This window comes from Nelumbo nucifera, chromosome 5 (genome assembly GCF_055504915.1).
Source record: "Nelumbo nucifera cultivar China Antique chromosome 5, China Antique-T2T, whole genome shotgun sequence".
NCBI lineage: Eukaryota > Viridiplantae > Streptophyta > Magnoliopsida > Proteales > Nelumbonaceae > Nelumbo > Nelumbo nucifera.
Window position 1 is genome coordinate 21,737,881 of NC_142653.1, and position 24,807 is coordinate 21,762,687.

The 24,807-nt window shown below is 38.1% G+C and overlaps 1 protein-coding gene across 2 annotated transcripts in view; it reads right to left on the bottom strand.

The window, feature by feature from the left end:
* Window positions 1-954: 954 nt before the first annotated feature.
* LOC104595743 (SIN-like family protein) overlaps window positions 955-24,807 on the bottom strand; it is a 42,638-nt gene continuing 18,785 nt past the window's right edge. The window contains exons 7-15 of one of the 2 annotated variants that reach the window (XR_016076234.1): window positions 24,350-24,456; window positions 24,129-24,200; window positions 20,060-20,111; window positions 18,670-19,268; window positions 17,056-17,259; window positions 16,856-16,976; window positions 7,734-7,846; window positions 1,320-1,423; window positions 955-1,209 (exon numbers count right to left, since the gene is read on the bottom strand). Coding sequence is in view for 1 of the 2 variants with exons in the window: in XM_088887710.1 (XP_088743836.1) it covers window positions 7,778-7,846; window positions 16,856-16,976; window positions 17,056-17,259; window positions 18,670-19,268; window positions 20,060-20,111; window positions 24,129-24,200; window positions 24,350-24,456 (1,224 nt within the window). In the remaining variant the exon portion in view is untranslated. Of the gene's footprint in view, window positions 1,210-1,319; window positions 1,424-4,813; window positions 4,929-7,733; window positions 7,847-16,855; window positions 16,977-17,055; window positions 17,260-18,669; window positions 19,269-20,059; window positions 20,112-24,128; window positions 24,201-24,349; window positions 24,457-24,807 lie in introns of those variants that run through there. The other variant, XM_088887710.1, reaches the window with a different exon arrangement.

The window sequence follows — 24,807 nt, forward strand, 5'->3', positions numbered from 1 at the left end:
TTTTTTTTCTCTTCTCCCCTCACACCTTCCTCTTAGAAGGACAAAATAGGATTTTTAAAATTTTAAATGACTTGATATGTGTCTTTTCATTGTGGGGTTTAGCCCACAATCCCCACAATGTATATTAGTCTTTTTGAAAAACTTAATTTATGTTTAAATCAATTAATGAAAACTTAGGTATGTTTATATCTTTTACCTTTATTTATTTATTTGCTTAATGGCCTATGCACCTTAGGCGGGATCCATCCCAAGTCTCCCCTAAGAGCCAGACTAGAGACCCTTGACCGAGTAACCACTTGTCACATTTTGTGATGGCAATTTCACCCATCCTTGTGGGGCCCACCCTGATTGGAGTGGGTTTTATTGACCACTAACTGGGGTTCAAGGAAAACCCGAAATTTTGGGGTCAGGGACGGTATTTGTCCACCTTGCCCTGCCTACATTAAAAAACATTATATATATAATTATTAATATATGCTAATATATATTATGTTGTATTATAATATTATATGTTATATTATACTATATTATATAATATAAAATAATTCTAGGTAGGTTTCAAAAAGATAAAAAATAAATTAACAAGTATTCTAGTAAGAATGAATGAAGCGGGGCAAAGTCGAGATCCCTGATCCTTGCAGAAACAGGGATTGGGTTAGGATTTTTAGCCCTTCCAAGCTTTAGGGCAAGGAATTTAAATTCGGGGTTGGGTACGGGATAGGCAAATCAGGCCCCGCCCCACCCCGTTGCCATTTTTAGCCACATTCAGTCCTTCCATTTCTAACATTTCTAAAGGTTATGTTTGGTTAGAAGGAAAAGGTAAGGAAAGGAAGGAAAAGGCAGGAAAACCTATACAATGTTAGTAATGATTTTCCTACCTTTCCCTTCCTTTCCCTACTTTTTCTTTCGAACCAAACGTAACCTAGTGTATCCTAGCGATCACATTAACTTGAGTTTTATGTTTCTCAAGTATTTATTTATGATCTATTCATAGTTATCCCAGCCCGGCATCGCATTGGTATCTTCGTGCAAGATCTTATGATGCACATCTTATAAATTATAATGCACATCCAAAATATTGTGGGACCCAATGTTGAGTATTATTGTTGTGTGCTGAAAGATGAACTTGTATCGGCTACGCAACTCGTGCTTGGCATTGATCGGATTATCATTAAACGTGACCATCTTAAACTTTCTTTGAAACAATGTCTGCAAGCATCAAACAAGTAGAGAGGGTGCTCACAGGTTAATAATCCACTAAATCAATTGGAAGTTGGATTGCCTGGTACTGGTGAACTCTTTGAAAAGAAATTCCTTACCTCCGGCAGAAATTTGGTTTGTATGCAAGCAGTTTTTGTACAGATCGCATGGATCACTTGCACCAGATCAGAAAAATTGAACTCTCTCCAGATGTCTCATAGAACTGCCCAAGGATACAGAAAGAGAAGAAAATAGTCAACTTCGAAGTATGCAAAAATAAAGGCAGATAGGAAGGAAATGGTACGAAAGGCATTAGTGGATACTGGATACTATTAGACACATGTTGAATTCGTGTGAACGGTATTACAGCTGTCATTTACAGCCGTCTCTTGAACACATGTACATGTAATCAACTATAAATCTGACATTGAATATAAGCCTACTTAACTTCTTCGAGCCATAGTCTCTGTTCTTATATGGTATCAGAGCTATGGAAAGCCTCTGTCCTCGATCGTAGTTCCTTTGAACGTCTGCGTTAATTTTCTTTGGTTGGAGATCAATGGCGACGGACAGCTTCAGCAGCGGTGAAAAGTTTGCCGATCCAGTGTCACCATTTTACCTCCACCCGTCTGATAACCCGGACACGATTCTTGTTTCGTGCCCTTTAACAGGGGATAACTACCCTACCTTGGAAACGAGCCATGATGGAGAATGCACTCTGGGCCAAGAACAAAGTAGGTTTCATCCATCGAGAAACCAGACTTCTCAAAAACTGTTGAGCTATTGGCTTGGAAGAAATGCAAGTTGATGGTTATCTCTTGGATTTTAATTGCACTGGCCCGAGAGCATTGCGTATGTGGAGAATGCTCGTAAAATCTGGCTTGACTTTGGAGGAAAGATTCTCGCAAGAAAATGCCCTGCGTATATACCAAGACAAAAGCAATTTGGGACTCAATGATCTTGTTACAACAAGAAAACTTGCCGGTCTCCATCTAATTTACCAAGACGAAAGCAATTTGGGATGAACTCGCAACATACACAATGACTCCAATGTGTTCGTGCGGTGAAACAAGAAAGGAATTCTTGGCAAATAAGGAGAAAGAACAAGTATATCAGTTTCTTCTGGGACTCGATGATCGACTCAACACGATCAGATCAAGTATACTCGGCATGGATCTGCTGCCCAGCATTGGACGTGTTTATGCACTCGTCTCTCAAGAAGATGCTTGAGATGACTCCAATATGTTCTTATATGGACTCGGTGTTTATGCACACCGGTGCTCATTACTTTCTTACAATAGTTGACAATTTTTCTCGGGCAACCTGGGTATATCTATTGAAATGTAAATCTGATGCTTGTGCATTTATTGTTTTCTTCTTTGCAATGGTTGAAACCCAATATCATACCACTGCTAAATGCATGAGATCTGACAATGGAGCTGAGTTCACGTCTGGTCCAGTTCAAGCTTACATGATGCAACATGTGTAGACACCCTCAACAAAACGGTGCCGTAGAGAGGAAGCACAGACATCTCTTAGAGATGGCAAGGGCATTGAGATCTCAAGCTAGGCTTCCCATCCAATTCTGGGGCGAATGCATATTCACAGCTGCTTACCTAATCAATCAACTCTCTTCAGTAATCCACGACAAAAATCCCTTTCAGATGCTTCACAACCAGACACCTTCTTATCAACATTTGCGGAACTTTGGGTGTTTGTACTATGTAAGCACTTCTAAGCACGATAGGGATAAGTTTCCGCTCATTCAGGATGATATGTGTTTATCGGCTATCCACATGGCCAGAAGGGTTATTGACTATATGATCTGAACACCAAGCAAAATTTTGTTTTACAGGATGTAATTTTTTGCGAGCAAAGCTTCCCATTTCTATCTTCTGAGGCAGCTGATACAAGAAACTCATTGGTAATTCCACTTCCAGCTTCTGATGACGTACTGGAATCCCCACTTACATCCCCTAACTGTGGGCCTGATATTGTCACTAATGGTCAAGCCATTAACAGGTCTGATGCTTTACCAATTACTCAAATTGATAATCAGATTTCTAGTGAACCAGGGTCTCACAACTCATCTGATATCGGGACCATCACCAATAGGCCTGTTCGGGTCTGCAAACCACCACCTCATCTTAACGACTTCATTTGTCCTCTCCAAACACGGCCTGCTTCTGGTCCAGCATACCCCATATCAAATTACCTCACTACACAAAAAGATTTGGCTTCTCATACTTCTGAAATTATTGATGGAACCCTTGAACCTACTTCTTACATACAGGCTCAACGCCATGAGTGCTGGTGACAAGCCATGCAGGCTGAATTACAAGCTCTGGACACCCATAGGCTATGAATGGGTATACAAGATCAAGCGCCGGCCTGATGGAAGCATTGAGCGCTACAAAGCTCGACTCGTTGCAAAAGGTTACACCCAAACTGAGGGTGTGAATTACACTGACACCTATGCGTTGGTCGCTAAACTCGTAACTGTACACTGCCTATTAGCCTTGGCCACATCTCGAGGTTGGTCCCTTCATCAGATGGACATAAACAACACATTCTTACATGGTACTCTACATGAAGATATCTATATGCTACCACCCCCAGGTCTTCTCTCTTCAAGTGATACACGACTTTGCAAGTTAAATAAGTCCATTTATGGACTTAAACAGGCTTCACGCAATTGGTTTGAAACCTTAGCGCATGCCCTCAAACAACGTGGATTTGTTCAATCCTCTGCTAACCATTCACTCTTCACTTTGCGCCAATCCGAGAGTTTCATGGCTGTCTTGGCATATGTGGATGATTTACTAATTGCGGGTGATGACCCAATCAACATCTCAACACTCAAGAGCTATCTTAGTAGCTGCTTTCCTATAAAAGACATTGGGCCCCCAAGTTACTTTCTAGGAATTGAGGTTTCTCATTCCAATGGAGGAAATTTTATCAGCCAGCGAAAATACACTCTTGACATCCTCAAAGAAGCTGGTATGCTTGGGTGTAAACCAAGTGCCTTTCCTATTCAGCAACAACATCATCTTGGACCGGATTCTGGATCTCCCATAACCAATCCAAATCAGTATAGACGGTTGGTTTGTTACTTAGTTCATATGCTCAGCCAATTTATGGGCAATCCACGACAACAACATTTGGATGCAGCCATGCACGTCCTCCGTTATCTGAAATCTTCTCCAGACCACTGTATTCTTCTACCATCGTCTTGTGATCTCTCTATACGAGCCTATTGTGGCTCTGGTTGGGCTGGATGCCCGTCTACTCGACGATCCACCACTGGATATTTTACTACTCTCGGTTCTTCCCCCTTGTCGTGGAAAACCAAGAAGCAATCAACGGTTTTACGCTCATCTGCCGAAACTGAATACCGGGCCATGGCTGCTGCTACTAGTGAGCTTATTTGGCTCAAACGTCTTTTTTATGATCTGGGCCTCACTCATTCCCAACCAATGCAACTGTTTTGCGACAACAAAGCAGCTCTCCACACAACAGCCAACCCCGTTTTTCACGAACGCACCAAACACATCGAAATAGATTGTCATTAAGTCAGACAACACCTTCAGTCCCACGACATTACTACTGCTTACATTCCACATCTGCAACCAGCCGATATCTTCACAAAAGCCTTAGGACGGGATTCCTTTCATCTTCTCCTTCCCAAATTGGGCATTGTTCCACCCTGTGCTCCAACTTGAGGGGGCCTATTAGACACATGTTGAATTCGTGCGAACGGTTATTACAGCTGTCTCTTGAACACATACATGTAATCAACTATAAATTTGACATTGAATAGAAGCTAACTTAACTTCGAAGTATGCAAAAATATAGGCAGATAGGAAGGGAATAGTACGAAAGGCATTAGTGGATACTGGATACAAACTGTAAAATTCAGGTTCCATTCCATAATGATAAAAAGGAAACGTTCCAATTTGTGTAATTCAATTTCCATGAGTTTCAACATCGCCATCTCTTCATCAAGCATTAAGTCTAGCTTTGGTTGTTTGTCCTTGCATTACAGGCCTAGCCACGTAGGTTGGGGCACAACTTGCCAACTAACCATCAATATGTGGAAAACTTTGGCTGTTTGAAAAAAAAACCTGGGCTGTTTTTTCTGCTTCCGATGCATGAAATGCTACCCCACTCAGTTCCTTGCTTTTATTGCAAAGAGAACATTGGTTGCAAAGTATTCTTTTACCCCACACCCATGGTAACGAGTCACAGGAAGCTCCCAAACAGCCAAAGTTTTCTCTCAATATCCGAGGCATCCAAGAAAGAAGTCTGATGTGCTATTATGCCAAGTATGAAAAGAGACAGGTGGGTCATGGGCTTAAAGTGTATGAGTTATGGTGCATTTGATATATATATATATATATAGAGAGAGAGAGAGATGAGGGGGAGTGGATAGTTCCACATCCAATGGAAACTATTGCCCCCATTCACCACAATTTAGAATATCGCCTTTCTTTTTTGGTTTTTTTGGGAGAGTGGGTGCTAGGAGAGCCTGGATTTCCTTAAAGCAAAAACTCCACGCATATGGAATCCAACCACTAGGTTGATCACAAGGTTTAAAATATTGATACACCCAATACGCGGGTAGGGAAATATCTGGCCTTAACGGTACTTTTTTTTTTTTTTTCAAAACCAGTTCAGGGGGGGCGGTTTAAGGCTCCTCCACCCCCTGAACTGGTCAGAACCCTGATACACCCCCTGTAGGGGCGTATCAGGGAGCTTCCGAAATGATACTTTGAACCTTGGGTGATCATAAAAAACTGAAAAACCAAAAAACCAAACCAAACTGATGAAACTGAACCAAAAAATCCAGTTAACCAATATGAAAAACCGGCCACTAACCGGACTGACCAGGTATATGTTTTTCATATATACTATGTATTAATTATTAATATAAAGATATGCATTATATATAAATACATATCTATAATATATAATGTCATATATTATTGATAATATAATATATTACATATATTTTTAGTATTTATGTTATATAATTATATTTATTTATAACATATATTATAAATTAAAAAAACCGAAGAATTGAACTGGCAAAAAACCAAACTGATCAATCAGTTAACCAATTGGTTTTGGTTTAAAACCTGTGGTACCGTTTTGATTTGAGAAAACAGTCCCACAAATTCGGTTAACTGAACCATGAGCACCCTTACCAACCGTACATTGGGAATATCTCCCATGTATATATGTTAAATTCATAGGCATAGTAGTCAAGGCAACACCTAGGCAGGCACCTAGGTGACACGACAACCTTGGAGGCTCACCTTGCTTAATTGGCAAGCAGTTTTATACTTTATTTTTCAAGATTATAATTATAAAATAGACATTATTAAAGTAAAATATTCATTTTGTGTGCTTATATATTCTTTTTATTTTCTTATTTGTTAGGTACAATCGACACAAACATTGCTAAATGCTGTATTGAACCCTCAAAGACTTCAAAACCTGAAAGTAAGGTAAAACTTAATATTTTGTCTAATCAGCGCATTTTCTTCTTCCATATCTTGTTCTTGTTGTTTTCTGTTTTTCTACTTTTTCTTCCATATCTTCCATACCTTCTACTTTTCTTTTCTTCCTTTCCTATAACAAAGATAAAGGGTTCAGCCCCTATATTTTTTCAAATTTCTTTTCTTTCTTCTTTTTCTTCTCATGAATATGTTGATTTTCTGTACTTTAACATGAACTTTATACTTTTCTTATGAAAATTATGAATAATTATTAAGGAAATATGGTTATGGTACCTAAGGAACTACCTAGTAGACTTGTCACTGCACCCCTGGTAAGGCTGTTTGCCAAAGATGTTGTGGAGAGTATTAATGTATTCTACTTTATTATAGTCCCTGCTGTATTGTGTTATTTTAATCTTTTATTTTTTTTTCTTTCAGCACTATAAGGGCTTTCTTATAATCTATTAGCCCCATAAGGGCTTACTTGCAAATATACATAATATAATAAAGGCTCTTTGGGGTGGGGATCAATTTCATTCTTTGACACCCCTGAAACCTTGTGTTAGACTCTTCAGTTCAGCTTATTGTCAGATGTTACACACTGAAATCCATTGCTCTCACCTTATGATGTCTCAGACTCCAAGGCTGTCATAAAACCTTGCATCTACATGGTGACTACCTAGGATCCCCATATACTTTAAGATTCCCAAAGCCAAGAGAGAAGATCAATCTAAGGTTCACTTGTACCCGACCAAGGTTCCTAAAGATCATAAAAATAAGCTTGATAGCACCCAAATCATGACAGAAGCACTGTATCTACTTACCAATATGCTCATTATAATACACCATTTCCAAACCACATCTATATTGCATTACCTGATTTCTCATCAGTCCAATGATCCACTTCAATAATAACTGTGCTAATGATGCTTGTCTTATTGGATTCAGATTTATTGGAGAACTGACATTGCTTGACATTTAGAAATACTCCAAGAACATACACATATTTAATAAATCTGATTAGAATTTTACCTGGAAAAAGAATTTGTGGTCAATTTAGAGGGCTGACAAAAATATCAAGGTTTTCCATCACCACTTTTCAGGAACCATGCATTACTCCTAGAAATACATAGCTCACTGGTAACCTGAAAAATTAAACAGACAGATGATTAATTTGATCAGAAAGAGCAACAGGGGTTCTGTTAACTTGATGTTATTTCAAGCACAAATGTAATGCAAGTGCTGTTAAATGAGAAGCATTAATCAGAAGCAACATAAAATTCCTATTTATGCCTACGGGGCTGCATGCATTTGTCTTTTGCTAAATATTATCTGTAAACAACTTTGATTTCATGAGATGCAACTCATTCACCACTTTAACTTGGATGGTATTTCAATAGATAGCAGTAGGTTGTAAATTCCTATTTAGCCACTCATGTCATCAGCAGATTTTGGGAACCCCCTGATTCAAACACCATCAAGCTTAGTTTTGATGGATACAGCAGGGGCAACCCTGGCCCCATCTGGTATTGGGGGGCTATTCAGGAACTGGCGAAGGGAAATTATAGCAGTATACTCTTTTCTTTTTTTTGATGAATGATAATAAATTTATTAATTCAGAAGCAGATTTAGAGTGAGTTCATACAACATCCCAGGGAGAGGCGCGAGCTGCAGCCCCTCCTTGAATCTTACAAGTAAACTAGGAAAGAAAAGTAAGAACCACAACTGAGCCCAAAACAATTCTTCCCTATTTACCCCTTGCTTAGCTAACACATCTGACAAAGTATTTGCTGATCTCCCCACCCACTGTACAGTGACCAACATATTCCTTGTCAACCAACTAAATTTCTTCATTTCATTATTGTAACGCCACATAGCCTCTTCAGGATTTTTCAACCAACCCACCACCACTTTGGAATCCCCCTCGATTGTTAGGTGTTGTACCCCCAGCTGGTTTGCAAATTGCACCCCTTGTACAACAGCTAAAAGTTCTGCCCTGATGGAGTCCCCAATTCCCAAGGGACTTGAGTAGAGCAACAAAATCTCTCCCTTCTCATTTCTCAAAGTACCACCCATTCCGGATAATCCTAGATTACCCATGCTACTTCCATCAAAGTTCAACTTCAGCGAGCCTTCGGATGGAGGAGACCAGCTTGTAATTGATTTGTCCTTTAGAGATGAACACCTCGCTACTGCTGACCAATTTAACACACAGTCTTTCAATTCCCAACTGCTTCTTTCCTTTTCTTGAAAAATTTTAATATTCCTTTTTTCCCAAAGAGTCCAAATCAAGACAGCACGAGCACATCTCCACATAATTCTCCCTATTGTTGTAGGCCAATAAAAGGTAGAATGGTTGAAGAGCATATGAACTTCTGCTGGTAGACTCCAACTACTCCCAAACAACGAAAGTAGCCAAGCCCAAAGGTCTGCAAAAAAGGGGCAAGATATTAATAGGTGGTAACAATCCTCACCGTGAGCTCTACAGAGGATACAACAATTAGGAGAAATACAGAAGAAAGGTCTTCTCTTTTGTAGGTTATCTAGAGTGTTTACTTTCCCATGGAAAACTTCCCAACAAAACGCCATATTTTTTGGGGAACTGGCCTGCACCAAATTTCTTTTGACGGAAAGGGTTGGTGAATAGAAAGTTGAGAGATGGACTTGAAGAAAGAAGCACAAGTGAAGGTTCCATTGGGTCTAGGAGTCCATACCCTCATATCTGGCTTGGAGGGATCCAAACAAACATGATTAAGACAACCAAGCAAGGCAGAAAGAGATTCAATTTCATCATCCCTAAGTCCTCTATGAAACCCAAAATCCCAAGTAGGATCTAAGGGTGTTCCCAAAGGTGAGACAAATTTTGAGACCACCTCTTTTTTGTACAAAGAAACAGAAATAGCGAAGGGAACATATCCTTTAAAAGGGGTTTCCTAAAGGACAGTGATCGGAGGTGGAGGTAACCCTAGGTAACGCTCTAGCAATCAAGTTTTCCAAACTATTCTCCCAGGCAAGGTTAAATAAGAACCTGTCCAACTTCGAACACAGGGGGTTTCCTGAAGGTTGGACCAAGTGTAACTGGCTTGCAGCATTAAAAAAGTGGAAATAAGGACATCATCCCCCAAAAATTTAATAGGAACATGAGATGTGAGAAGGAGGCATCAAGCAGCCTCAACCACATGGCGGTTCTTCCTTTCTGCTAATCCATTCTATTGTGGAGTGTAGGAACAAGAATTCTAATGAATAACCCCAAAGGTCTCAAAGTAGGATGAGAAGTTCTTCTCAAAATATTCCCTAGCATTATCAGATCGGAATATTTTGGTCTGGGTGTTAAATTGGGTAAGGATAAATTCATGAAATTTTTGCACAACAGTTGGTACTTAATCCCGGAATCTCATGAGACAAATCCAAGTATAGCGAGAATAATCATAAATGAAGAGGATAAAATACTTGTAACCCCCCATAGTAGTAGGCAAACGATATGGCACCCGCACATCAGAGTGCACAATATGAAAGGGAAAAATAGATCTTTTATTGCTTAATAAAAATGTCTATAATGCTTTGCAAGTTCACAAGACTCACAATGAAGACTCGATAAAAACACTCCCTTAAACATATCAGGAAACAAACGACTCAAGGCAGGAAAAGGTAAATGACCAAACCATAAATGACATAACATGTCTCTATCAATAGATTGACAAAACAGACTCCAAAGAAACTCCATTAGGTGGTCCAAGACTCCTATTAGGTGTGTCCAGCAAGTATATTCCATTCGCCTCATGACCACTCCCAATCATCCTCTAGGATTTCAGGTATTGAAAACACAATGGGTAGGAAAAAAGTTTATGCTACAGTTCCTAGATTTAGTCAAGCTACTAATAGATAAAAGGTTGGTATTAAGCTTGGGGACATGAAGTACAGATGATAAAACAAGTGTGCCAAAGGCCTTGATATCTCCTTTGCCAGAGATGGGGAGCAAAAGACCCATCAGCAAGGGATATCTTCTTTATAAGATTTTGGCTAAAGTCCTAGCTGAGAGAATGAAAGGAGTGATTGAAAGTGTCATCTCTAACAATCAAGGTGCCTTTGTTCCTGGTAAATAGATGCTTGATTCAGTCCTCATTGCTAATGAATTAATTCACTCAAGAAGAAGAGAGGGAGTCCCGGGTTTAATTTGCAAGTTGGACATTGAGAAGGCGTATGATCATGTTAACTGGAGGTGTATTGACTCAGTCCTGCACCATATGAATTTTGGGCAGAAGTGGAGGAATTGGATTAAAGTTTGTACTTCCTCTCCTAAGTTCTCAGTGTTGATCAATGGCCAATCGGCAGGTTTTTTTGATAGTTCTAGGAGGCTGAGGCAGGGGGACCCTCTGTCTCCTTTGCTTTTCATATGTGTAATGGAAATTCTGACCCTGTTTTGTAAAAGGACAGTTGATGATGGGAGTTGGGAAGGCTTTGCTATCTGCCCGGGGGGAGAAAAGGTTAATAATCTCCAGTTTGCTGATGATACATTGTGCTTCTTGGATGCTTCTCCGTCCCAATTGAATCTCATCTTTGGTATTTTAATATGTTTTGAAGTGGTGTCTGGTCTGAAGGTGAACTTGAACAAAAGCTCTATCATACCAGTGAGGCCGACTGATAATTTAGAGGAATGTGCTGAGGTCTTGGCATGTAAGATTGATTATCTTCCTGTGAAGTATTTGGGTCTCCCTTTGGGGGCTAACTGGCTCTCTTCCTCGATCTGGGATCCTGTCATTGAGAGAATGGAGAGAAAGCTAGCATCTTGGAAAGCAAAATACCTTTCTTTTGGTGGAAGGGTAACCTTGATCAAAAGTACACTTTCAAATTTTCCAACTTATTTTTTATCCCTTATCCCTATCCCGGTTGGTGTGGCTAAAAGGTTGGAACAACTTCAGAGAAATTTCCTTTGGAGAGGTTGGGACGACAATAAGGTCCATCTAGTTAATTGGGACCAAGTTTGTCTTCCTAAAGCGAAAGGCGGTCTAGGAATCAGAAAATTGAAGAATTTTAATTATGCTCTCTTATGCAAATGGATTTGGAGGTTCTCAGTTGAAAGGAATGCGTGGTGGAGATCTCTCATTGCTGAAAAATATGGGGTTGATTAGGGAAATTGGAGAACGAGAGATCCCCCTCCAAATTGGGGCAACTCTCTCTGGAAAGGAATTATGAGGTACTTTCTTATTTTCGGGGAAGGGATTTCAGTGTGTGTGGACAAAGGAGACAGAACAAAATTCTGGAAAGACAAATGGTGTTTAGATAACCCCCTTGCTAGTTCCTTCCCCCACCTTTTCAGATGTGCAGTCAATCAGGAGGCTACTGTGGCTGATTACTTATCATTGAATGAGAATTCAGTGTCTTGGTCCCCTCTCTTAAGGAGGAATTTGTTTGATTGGAAATTGGATGATTTCTTGGAGCTGATGTCTCTGCTTCTTGTTCAGAAGATTGATGTGCTGGGGGAGGATTTGTGGTGCTGGAAATGGAAGCTGGATGGGGTGTTTTCTGTGAAATCTATGGCTGATAAGTTAGATAATGTGGGAGGTTCTGAGTTTCCTGGTGGGCAGATTTGGAACCCTCTGAGCCCTTCAAAAGCCAACTTTCTGGTCTGGACGATGACCCTTGATAAATGTCTTTCCAGGTCTAACTTGTTGAGAAGGGGTATTCCAATTCTGGGTGCAAGTTGTGTGCTTTGTGGGACCGCTGAAGAATCTACGGAGCACCTTTGTCTTCATTGTCCATTTTCTCTACAGATTTGGCTGCATTTTCTTAAAGCTTTGGGTGCTAACTGGGTCTGGCCGAGATTAGTTAAGGATCACTTGTGTTCCTGGAAGCTGAAAGGTCTTAGTAAGAGAGGGAAGCTAATGTGGAAGACAATTCCAGCTGCAATGGTCACTTGCATTCAGCTTTCTTAGGTGTTGTTATTCAATTTCTTAAAGCAATGGTCTTAGTAAGGCAGAGTTTGAAAAGTATGGTCACTTGCAGTATTCATATATTACTTCCTTCTTCTCAATTGGTCCCTAAGGCTTTATTCCAGCATGTGTAAAGTGTTCTGTAGGTAGTACCTGTAATTATACTTGCCGCCTACTCTCTTCACTACTTACCATGGCATATGCTTGAGCAAGAGTGACCTCATCTTTGGCCAGGATGATCTGTCTAGTAATGTCGAACTTAGGGTTGAGTCCTGTGAGAAACTCAAACACCTTGTTTTGTTCCACCAGTTTTCTAAATGTCTTTGCATCTTTAGTAATCTCCCATAGAATTGTCTCCATAACATCAATTTCCTGCCATAGTGACTTCAACATGGAGTAATAAACTACTACACTCTTGTCCCCTATCTCAGATTGTTCACATCACTCTTCAACTTATAGGCTCTTGCAACATTTAACTTTTGTGAATATGTTTCTGTAACACTTTCCCAAATCTCCTTGGTTTAGGTCATTCAGAGGTAATGCTGACTTATATGAGGCTACATAGAGTTGACTAGTCACCCAATCACTGTGTAATTCTCCTACATCCATTTCTCATATGCAGGGCCTGTCTTTGCAGTCACCTTACTATCTATGAGATACCCTAGTTTACCTCTACTGCAAATATTAATCCGTATGGATTGTGCCTAGGCTAGATAATTGGTTCCATCTAGGTTCATTGTGGTCACTCAGTAAAAAAGGAATCTACCAACCAACCCCAGGTATCGGCATCTGCTTCATTTCACTTCTAGATTGCTCCATTGATCAAACGGAAATAAAAAAAAAAACTAGTTTTTCAATCTTTATAGACCTAACTGAGGTCAGTACAATACTTGGAGATTCAAAAACTAGGGTTTCACTACACCCGGTTGTCGGGAAAGGAAGAGAGAAGTAGCCACTCCTACCAGAGCTTCCAAACCTTCTTTAAATCTCAACCACACACTTATGAGGATCAAATTACACCTCCCAAGCCCTGAGCACCACACCCAATCCTTCTCCTTAACCTGTAACTTGAAATCTCTCTAGTCGGGTAGGGCTTTGGGCAAAAAAATTACAGCTTCAATTCCTGGCAATTTTTTTGCCAGGTTCTAACTCTCCAAACCCTCTACCAACTAGGCAAATAGTCCTCTGATTGATCAGCAACTTATCTCTCCATAGACTCTTCTAATCGAAGGGTGTATGGGAAGAAAAAGAAAAAGAAAAAGAAAAGAGGAGGAAGAGCTGCTCTTGTACCAAGATGTGAATCTGTCCTTCAAATCTGATATAAAACTGATAAAAAAATAAGAAAAGTGAGAGAGAAAAGAAGGTTACAGTAGAATAGAAGGAGATGGAGAAAGGAGAGGAAAGTTCAATGGATACATCTCTCCCTTCACTAATCCTTTAGTAATCTTAATCAATTGTGCTAATTACAAGTCTGCCCTTTAAGTGGCGGCCAGTAAAGCAAAAACTTAAAAAGAGGATGGTCATTCAACAAGTTTAGCTCCTAAATAAAATCAACTAAGCATTTTCAGAAAAGTTCTTTTCACCTCCTAATGGTAATCTAATTCTCAAAGGTGTACATGCAAGAACAAATATTTGTCATAAGAGGAAGCCTTTTTTAGGTTCCCCCAAAGGGCAGAAAATGGTATTGCAGATTCTCTAGCAAAGCAAGGGGTGGACAAGGAGCAATTGTATTAGAGTTTAATACTAGAGACTATTAATCCACAGGCTTGTAAAGCTAAAATGAATTGGGCAAGACAGTTATGTTATCTTGGGGTTTTTGGGGTGCTTGGCACCTCCCACATCATACATATTTTTTATTCTTTAATCGTCAATTAATAAAGTGAGCAGTTGCCAATAAAAAAAGTTTATTCAGATTTCCAAGAAAGATTTTAGTAGTAACCGGGCACCCTGCACCAGAGGAAATTCCTTTTGACAGTATAAGCTGTAAAACTATGAATGCTGCATCATTTTATCAGTATGTTTTTTATCAATATCATTTTATCTCTGTTTTAAAACTGAACAGGAGGATGGTTTTCCTCCAATTGGCAGTTCAATGGGGAAAAGCTTGTTTGAAATTAATTTCTGTTTCCCAAAAGACCTGATCTCATTGTTGGAGTGTTGGCAGCTTGAGGGTCTGTCCAAGAGAGGGAAAGTTCTGTGGGAAGTGATCCCGGCAGCAGTAATTTGGTCTATTTGGTTGGAAAGAAAAATAGGAGAATCTTTGAAAACAAGTGCAATTCAGAAGGATACAATTCTAAAAAGCTTATGGGGAAGAATCTATTCCTGGCCTGCAATGAATAGACAACTAAAGGATATACCTTTCAGTTCTTTTTTTATCATAGAAATCTTTTTGTAACTAGTTCAGATATGTAATCAGCTTTTGTTTTTCTTTCCCCTGCTTCAGTTTCTTTTTGAGCAGGGTTTGTAAATCTTTTGTTCCTTTAATACATTACCCATTTCTCCAAATATAAAAAAAGAAGTGTTCAACCATCTAGGTTGTATAGTCCGAAGTGTGATACACACCATAATATGCGCTCAAAAGCCCCAAATAAAAGGTAGAGCCAAAGATCAATAAACCTTTCGAGGAGAATGAAAGGGATTAGGTGGTGACTCACCTAACAGTATTGCCTCTCTATTTGTCCATCACCAACCATCTCAACAATGTAACTGTAAGTTTCCCCCAACCCCACCCCAGGTGGACTAGCTGCTTTCATTTATTTGCTACCACCCCCTCCTCATCTTCCTCCTTACACTAAACACCCTTCTTGTTTATTGACCTGCTCCTTAGTTAATACCTGAACCTGAATACCATTTTTTTAATATTTAAGATAACTCAACATGAATGAAGTTTTTTTTATATTTATTCAAAGGGGAAAAGTAAAGTAACAGTCTGAATGATGCAGGAGCATGTAGGGCCCACATGTGACCTTGCTAGCAGTGGGTTCCTGGGGAGGCCACGTTAGCTATTCAGCATTGCTTCTTATTTTCTTGAGCTATGTAACTTTATATGGACTTATAGTTGCTTGTTAGTGTCCTAGTCTTTTATCTTTAAGTTGAGTCATGTGAGTCACTTAAGTGGGGGTATTTCTGTCAAAGTGTGTGTTAGGGCATCACTTTGCTTGGAGGCAGCTATATAAGCCTCATATCATGTTTGTAGAAATGGAGATTTCAGCCCTAAAAGTGGGGTTGTTCCTTGTTCCAGCTTCAACTATACAGTTTCACCTCAGATTTTAACACTTCCTGTTGCTGTTCTCTAATGGGTTTTAATATTTTTCTGATCACTGAACCATTTCCTGATGAATGGGTTCAAACAATTCAAGAATTCAACTTCTGGTTGTTTGACCAAATCAACAATTAATAGATTAGTAGGTTTGAGATTGAATCAAATGCAATCGTGAGAGGATGACTGGTCAAATGGCCCGACCATCTGGGTCAAAGGTTTAAAAAGCATTGTTTAATCTAGAACATATAACAACATAGTTCTAAGTATCTAGCAGAAGGTTTTGTTGAGCTGGTGATGTGGCATTTTCTGGTTAAATTAGGGGCCCATTCATTTTTTTTTTTTGGATTTTGAGGGGGGGGGAAAGTAAGGTCAATGGGATTTTGGTTCCCATTGACCAAGATACACATGTTCTTTTTTCAGATTTATGTAGGGTCCACAGAAAATTTATTTTCCCTGGGTATCACTTACCCGGGTAAGTAATACCCATCTCCCAAGTCCCAAGTGGGTAAGTTAACTTTCCCACATGGGGGAAGTTGCCAACATTTGGATGGGACAAAATTACCCCTTTTAATTGTGCCCTTTTATGACTAAAACATCATTGTCTTATTTACCAGGGAAACAAAAGCACATGGGTAAATGCACTTACTTAGAAATACTTACCCGGGTAAGTGCAATTACTTGGGTAAGCAACTTCCCGAAAAGCAAACAGGGCCTAGCTCAAGTTTCTTGATGGTTTCTTATGTTCAACTTGAATTTACATTGAGAAAGAATGTCTAATCCTGGAATTTAAAGTAATTCATTGTTTAATTTATTTCAATAACAAAATCATAATATCCAGATAACCCAATATTGCAAATATATTGGATAAAATAAGTAGTCTTTTCCTCATAAAAATAAAGTAGATGTCAACTTAAATAGGAAAGAATATGTTAAGAAGAAGAGTAAGTAGTTTCCTCTCGGACCTTCATCAACTCATTAGGTGTGATGGTCCTTTCAAGTGCAATCTTGGCAGCTTCAAAAATTTCTTCCCTTTTCAGGCATGCATTAGGTCCCTTGGCACAGAATAGATTAATAACAACATTCCTGCAATGGATAAGTCTAAGATCAAATATTAGGATGAATTCATTTTCTAACACGTAGGTGAATAATTGATGAAAACTACCTCAATGGATCAAGTTCTGGATGCTCCTCTGATGACTTTAGAACATAGACACCATGGACATTTATTGCAACTTGATCTATGACAGCCTGGAGCTCGGGTAGAGGGGCAGAAACACCTTGTGCTGCAGCTACTGCAGCTCTAGCATGTGCCTTATTATTTTTTGAAACAGCCAGATCCCGCAGACCTTGGCAAATCAATTGTAAGCTGCCAGTATACAATATATATCAGGTTAATGGTAGATCCCAATATAATTCATGAGTAGAACTTGTATGAAATCATTACTCTTTAAATATTAATTATGTGAACTAAACTTGATCAGCCATATTGTATCAGATAAAAGAGCTACTTGTCTCATTAAGATCACTATTTTGGTACCCCCTGCCCCTTCCTAGGAAAAGATAAGAACAGTGGAAGAAGAAGAAATGAAGAATAAGAATATGTTGATTGGATAAAATTTTAAGTTCTTCCTCATCCATCAGTTCAGTTTTGATGCCTTCAAGGGTTCAAGATGGCATAAACTAACATTTTGTTGATTAAACCCTAACAAACAGAAACTAGTATATAAAACCACAAAATGAATAACTTAGTGTAATAATGTCCATCCTATTATTATAATCTTAGAAAAGAAAATTATAAAAATATTATATAACACTTTGTACAAAAAAGTTAGGTGCATACGCGAAGCAACCCCCCATGGGCGCTTGGTTGCCTAGGTGTCACCTTCACAACCATATTAGTAGCTAATCTTTTTTTTGGAACAAGCACTGAATTGAGTTTTTTTTACATGTGTCTTCTTTTCCTTCTATATTCTACTAAGGTGTGATATCTTCTTTTGTTATCTCCCTATCCTATATTTTTCTTACCTACTTCATAACTAAACCTTTTTTTCTCTAATAACTTAGATCCTTAATCCTTTCTTTACCCAATATGTGCACCATAAGACTCTCTCCTTGTCCCGCATCAACTCAGTACATTCTCATTTGTTTTCCATCTAGAACCAAATCCAAATTTGTATCTCATGAAAAGGAAAGACCAATCCCACATAATCATATGCCTTTTATAAATCCAGTTCGCAAATGAAACTGCTTTTTTCCTGACATATTCAGATCTTCACACACTTAGAAGCTGGCCCAAGATTTGTCTGCTTCTAGCAAAACACCATGGTAGTAGCTCCATATCTTGGAGATGATTTTAAATAGACAAAGTTTATGCCATTGACAGAAATAGGATTCAGACCATGCAAAAGTAGCAGCCAGATATAGAAAATAAATAAATAAAGAACCTCATGGAGGCTTCTCTAGGGCTAGGTAAAAGTGCAAATTCTGATTCAATGAATAGTCCAAAGTCTGCACCCAAGTTCAAGTTATACAATTTACATGCATGAAAATACTATTCCAAGTAACAAGTATTCTCCAGAAACAGCTTTCAGCTATTAACAGAACATCACCACGTGATTTCAAGGCATAGGAAAGTAAGATGAAGAGAACAAAATTAATCAACAATCATAGAAGTTTCAAATTCACTAGGTAATAAACACATTAGACAGAACGGAATGGCATAAGACTTGATGATGACGAATAAGCACATTAGACAGAAGACTACTATAAACTTTACCTGCAAACCTTGTGAATACGAAAAAGTTCCCGCAGAGCCTTTGGCAGAGCTTCGCGAGTTTCATCTGACATGGTTACTGTCCCACAGCCAAGTGTTCCATTGACATTGACCTTTGCACTTTGATCAGCATTAGAAGAAGTTCTAGGTCTATTAGTTATATTTTGCTTCATTGTGGGTCCACCTTTCACAGGTCGGTGCATTAAGTCTTTGATCTTCTTTTCTCGAATTTCCCAACGGTGTTGTTGTTCCCTCACTATATCTGGGAAATTTTTTGTAAACAACATATCTGTAGGCTCTTTAAATTTCCAGTCTTTGAAAGAAGGCCTTTCAATAGCCAATGAATTCAAAACACGCTTCAAAATATCTCTGGAAAGTCCTGTCTCATTTAGCTTTTCATAGCTGATTAGTGGCCCCTTGCTAAAACAAAGAAGAACATAGTCTCTAGCTAAAGCTTGAACTCCTTCACATAACAAAGCACTTTTTGTGACCCACAATCCCTGTACTAAATCAGCATATCCCTGAAGGACTGCTAAAAGATCTTCATCGGATTTATCAGGGGCAAAGTGCTTAAGGGCAGTGAAGCGATACACTTGAGTGCCCTATAATGAGGAAACAGTGATCAGGATAAAATGATAACCAGAATACCAGGTCAAGCAATATTAATAGAGAAGATGCCTAGTAGAAGATTTGAAGTTCAATTAGTCATAGTAAGATAAACAACATGAGAATCAGAACAATGGGAAAAACTTTTTTAACGAGTACCAGCACTAATTAGAATAACTACTTGTGAATGAAGTTAAATGTAAGGCATATGATGAGCTTTACCATAAATTAGGCACTAAAGAGAAAAAGTAATGTATAAACTAGCAAAGCTAAGAGAAAGGAAAGGCAGAGATTCAAACCATGTTAGATGTCCAGATAATGAATGTGGTAGAAATGTGAATGCTAAGACGGATGAATGGAAAAACTGAAAAGGATAGGAATAGGAATGAAGTTATTCATAGGAACCTATAGTAACTCCAATAGGTGATAAAATGAGAGAGACTAGACTAAGATGGTTTGGGCACGTGCATAGAAGACCAACTGCACTAGTTAGAAGAAGTGGTTTGTTACACATTGAATGGGCTAGAAGAGCTCGGGGTAGTAGTAAGAAATGATTTAAGCACTAATAATTTAAATAGTGCCGACCCCATATGATGATGATGAACGTCGCAGTTTCATAAGAGAACCAAAATGTACAATGCTCTAATAACAAGAAATATTAACAAATTTCACCAAATAATTCACTTGCCAGAAACACGAACCACAGCAGCTACAAATACGTCAACTATCATTTCTGGCACAAGCATAAAATACATATCTGTAGTATGAATTCCAAGTGATTACAAACCTTGGAAAGGAATATTTTGAACCTCTCCTCCAGTGGCAATGAAAGCAAGAACCTGTAGCAAAACCCATTCACTTGAGACATATTCTGAACCATAGAAGGATAACAGAAATAATTGGGTGGAAGAAGCATAGGAGACATTTGAAGTCAATATCTCCAACATCTGCAATTTTATCATGAGCAAAATGCTAACAAACTGACATGAGCTGCAACATAATTACCAGCTTACTAAAAGGGTAATGAAACTAAAGAAGATCAAAGTCGGATGCAGAAGTTTTACAAAAATAAGAAAAAAAAATGAAGATTACAAGCACAGAAACCAAAATGAAAGGCCATCCAAAAGGAGCAAAGAAAAATAAAGGAAAAGAACTTCCAGTGAAGCAGTCCCCCAATAAGCAACTTGTCATAACCAGACCTCTAACAAGACTGTCTGTCAACCACAAGCTGATTTGAGAATCCATCTGAACAACATTTTAGGCAAATTTCTTAAACCACCCTTACTGTTTAGCTAATTGACTAACTTTACCCTCACTATTGAACTATTGTCTTAAACCACCCCTACTGTTTCTAACAATTGACTAGCTCTATCCCTGTCGTTAGTGTCCATTAATGTTCCATCAAGATCCATACACATGTGACACCACGTGACGTATAAAATTTTTCTAAAACGCAATATTACCCTTTGCCCCTCTTCTGTAAAGCAGGCAAGAATCACTGCCTGTCAGCAGGAATGTTACGCCGGTTTTCAGATTCAGCATTTCAAAGGAGGGAGGAGGAGACACACAGGAGAGAGAGACCCTTCGTCCCTCTTCTGTAAGCTAGACAAGAATCACCACCTGTGAGCGGGAATGCTACGCTGGTTTTCAGATCCGGCTTTTCAGAGGAGGGAGGAGGAGTCACATGGGAGGGGGGAGAAAGAAAGAGAGCGAGAGAGTCTCCGAGAAACGATACCGGCAAGATTGCTGCACCGAATAAAAACAGAGTTGGTGGGTCGCACGACAATTGTTCAGACTTTAAATCATGTCAGGGTGGCATGCTTATGACAGCGAAGACGGGAGGGACTGAGTATGTCAGGGAAGAATGCTTATGACAATTGTTCAGACTTCAAATCATGTCAGGGGAGGGACTGAATATGTTCTCTCTCTCTCTATCCTGTCTTCCCGCCACTGCCGCTGCAACTTACAGTGGCGGTTCGATGAGTAATAATAATAATAATTATTAATTATGAATTATTTTTACTAATTATTAATTATTTTAATATTTTTATTAAACATTATTTTTTTTAATTTTACTTGTGTTATTTATTAATGTTGTAGCGGCAGTTCAATGAGTAATAATAATAATAATAATAAATATTATTATTATAAATTATTTTTACCAATTACTAATTAGTTTAATTATTTTTACTAAACATTAATTATTTTTTAATTTTTATTTGCGTTTATTAATTATTTTAATATTTTTGTAGTCATTATTTTTTTATTTTAATCGTTTCATTTATTAATTAGTAATTTTTAACTATTAATTTATTATTTTTTATTTGTATTGTTTCAATAATATTTTGAGGTTGAAAAAATTTTTTTATGAGATAATGCAAATTGAACTCGACATTTCCAAATAGTATGTTTTAGGGGTAAAATAGTAAAATCAGTGAATTTCAGATGGTAAAGGGTTGATCCAACAAAAACAAACTTATGAATTCAAAGCCTCTAAAAAGTAGAAAAGCACCTATGCTTCTTTTCAGATTTCAGACAATATATATATTTTTAACTTTTCAGATCTGAAATTTCAGATTTATCAAACGCCACCATAGTCAATTAGCTAAACAGTGAGGGTAGTTTAAGAAATTTGCCCCTTTTTTTATCAGAAACGATAATTCATCTGAACAACATACTCAGTCCAGAGGAATTATCAAAAAAGAAAAAAAATCAGTCCAGAAGTCAAGCTTCAAGTAGACCTTATCCCAGAGCTATTTGGAGTTGGCACCATAAATAGTGAGTTCATGTAGCCGACCCCATATAGTTGGGATAAGGCATGGATGATGTTGATGATGATGATGACGAACATAAATAGTGACTTCCTCGTTTCTTTTATCCAAAAATGTGAGGAGCAGCAAATCAACTTGCAGTGCACACTCAGGATACCATAAGATGGCAGAGCAATTGATATGCAGCAGCATATAGGAATTTAGAATAAGAAGAAATACTTAGAAGTAGAAATTAAGAAAGAAAGATGAAATACATTGTAATAATGTTGAATTGCGATTTCAGCAAGAAGACATAGGAGAAAGAAAAAACATTCAGAACGTCGGATCAAGAAAGAATGCAATGAATAAAAATGAAGTGACAAGAGATGAGATATTAACAAGAAAAAAGATGTCAGGGAAAAAGAAAAAGAATACAAGAACATCAATCCATCTCTTGTATCGCTAAGGACCTGCCACACGTGTGTGAGGGGGCATGATATTTAGTTGGGTATCTGGTTGATCTTTATATTGAAGATAAGTAAAAAATAAAATTTATTCAATAAATAAATAAAAATGGGCATGCTGTATTCATGGTTGGCTAATCACTCACTTTTTAAATCTAGGCATACAGTTTCTTTTTTTGACAAAGAGTTTATTTTTGGATAGTTTTATCTGTAAATGCCTAAAGGCTTATTAGTTGTGTTTTGAGATTTTGGGGTTTCCTTGAGTACAGTTTTCTCATTGTACAGGGAATTGGGGCAGATTGTACATCTTCTTTCTTTTAGTGGTTTAATACAATACCATACCTTTTTCAAAATAATTAAAATTTATTCAATAAAGAAGAACAAGGTACAGAAAAGGTAAACGTAAACAACAAAACAGGGGGAAACACACCAAACTACAAAGCCCAAATGTCTAAGGAAGAAGAGAAGAATGAGGAAAAAAGGAGCCTCTGAGAAAAGATTCCAAGTCTGCTAGAGCATACCACCTGCACCCAAAAAGAGCATAGAACCACTCCCTAATGCTAACAACAAATTGGCAAGAGATCGATAGGTGGCAAACAGACATTACAAAGAAAGAAGATATAATGGAGACGAGCATCAAGAAGGTTTTCTTCTTTGAAGCATTTCACATGTGTATTCTTGGTGGTAAACCTCTCAAGAGAAGGTCTTAATTTTGGGTGGCACCAACCTACTCCAAACTTCATTCATTGAAAAAGTCTGCAAGGTTTGGGAGGGGGTGGGATGAGACAAGACTCTAAAAATGGGGTCTCTGTCACTATGGAGTTAACAAATCAAATTCTGCAATCAGGTTACAGTACATGTTTTACAATCCCTAAGGCCCCTCCTAAAACCCAAGTCCCATGAAATTCCATTAATCAAAGAAGTAAACTGAGACAAGGAAGAGGCTTTCTCCCCCATCACAGGCCTTCCCAAAACATAGTTCTATCTGTAGATTAAACATCAGAATGAAAATGACACAAAAATGGGGAGCAAAGCAGTAATGGCTTTCATGTGTAACTTTTCTGTTTGTTGGGAGAGCTAGCACCTCGTGCCTCTTTAAGGGATGCTTGTATCAATGGATATTTATTGATTAATAAAAAAATATTTTACTAATAAAAAAAAATTGAGAGAAGAAAGAGGCTCTTGCATTTAAACCAGCATCCCAAATATTAGCATGCAAGATGCAACCCATGGATGCTATCCACTACATTATGCCAAAACTTATCCAACTCAATTGGGAATCTCCATAGCCATTTCCTCAACAAGCCTGAGTTTCTAAGCCCCAACCTACTACTACCCACTCCAATACTCTCAATCTTCCTAACTCCTTCCTACTACATACAATTGTGCAATCATTGACATTTTTTTATTGAAAAGGGTAAATTCATTACTACAAAATTAAGAAATGCAATCATTGATACATCTCCAACCAAAAGGAAGCTCTACTGTTAGCTGATAATATAATACATACATTTCCATTAAAAAAAGAGCTCGATAGATTATACAATCCAGATTGAACAAAATGAGGTTTTATTACAGCATCTCATACGTGCGATATTCCACTAGAACCAATACACAATAACCAATAACCAGAATGACTTACCTTCTTGAAGGACCCTTGACTCTGTTGTTGTCGCTAGATGTTCCAGGACATAAAGAGTTGAGATAGTCATACCTTAAATCACAATAGAAATTTAAAAATTCAAACCGGTTAGCATAACCAATGTCTTCTGAACAAATAGACATAAAAATAATAAGACCACAGCTCAAATTGACACATAATACCAAGCATTTCTATCCTAATCAGTTAATGAAAGGACATACGAGTTCATAGAGAATTGTATTGGAGAACTTTCTCGTGCCACCATTTTTTGCTGATATCCACGTGAGATACTGCTATCTATTTGATGGTATTCAAGTGAAACCCATGACTACAAATTAAAGGGCAAAATAAAATTAAGAAATACTAAAAAGAGAAAAGCGTAAACAACTAGAGTCCAAAATTTGCCAAAAGTAGTAATTGCAATAGAAGGTAAAGAAAACATGTAGAAGTAGAATATCTATGATTGTGAGATGTACATTAACAAAACGGGAAGAGTTTTGTTAAGCGTCAATGTGGATAACAGTCTCAATAATGTCAAATAAGAATTTTTTTTTTTTTTGAGTTTGAACATGGCACCAAAGAGGTATGGCACCCAAAAAGCTGATAAGCAATCAACTGGTGTGGTATGCATCATCCAATTAGTAACCAATCAACTAGTATTCTTTCAAATACATGTGGG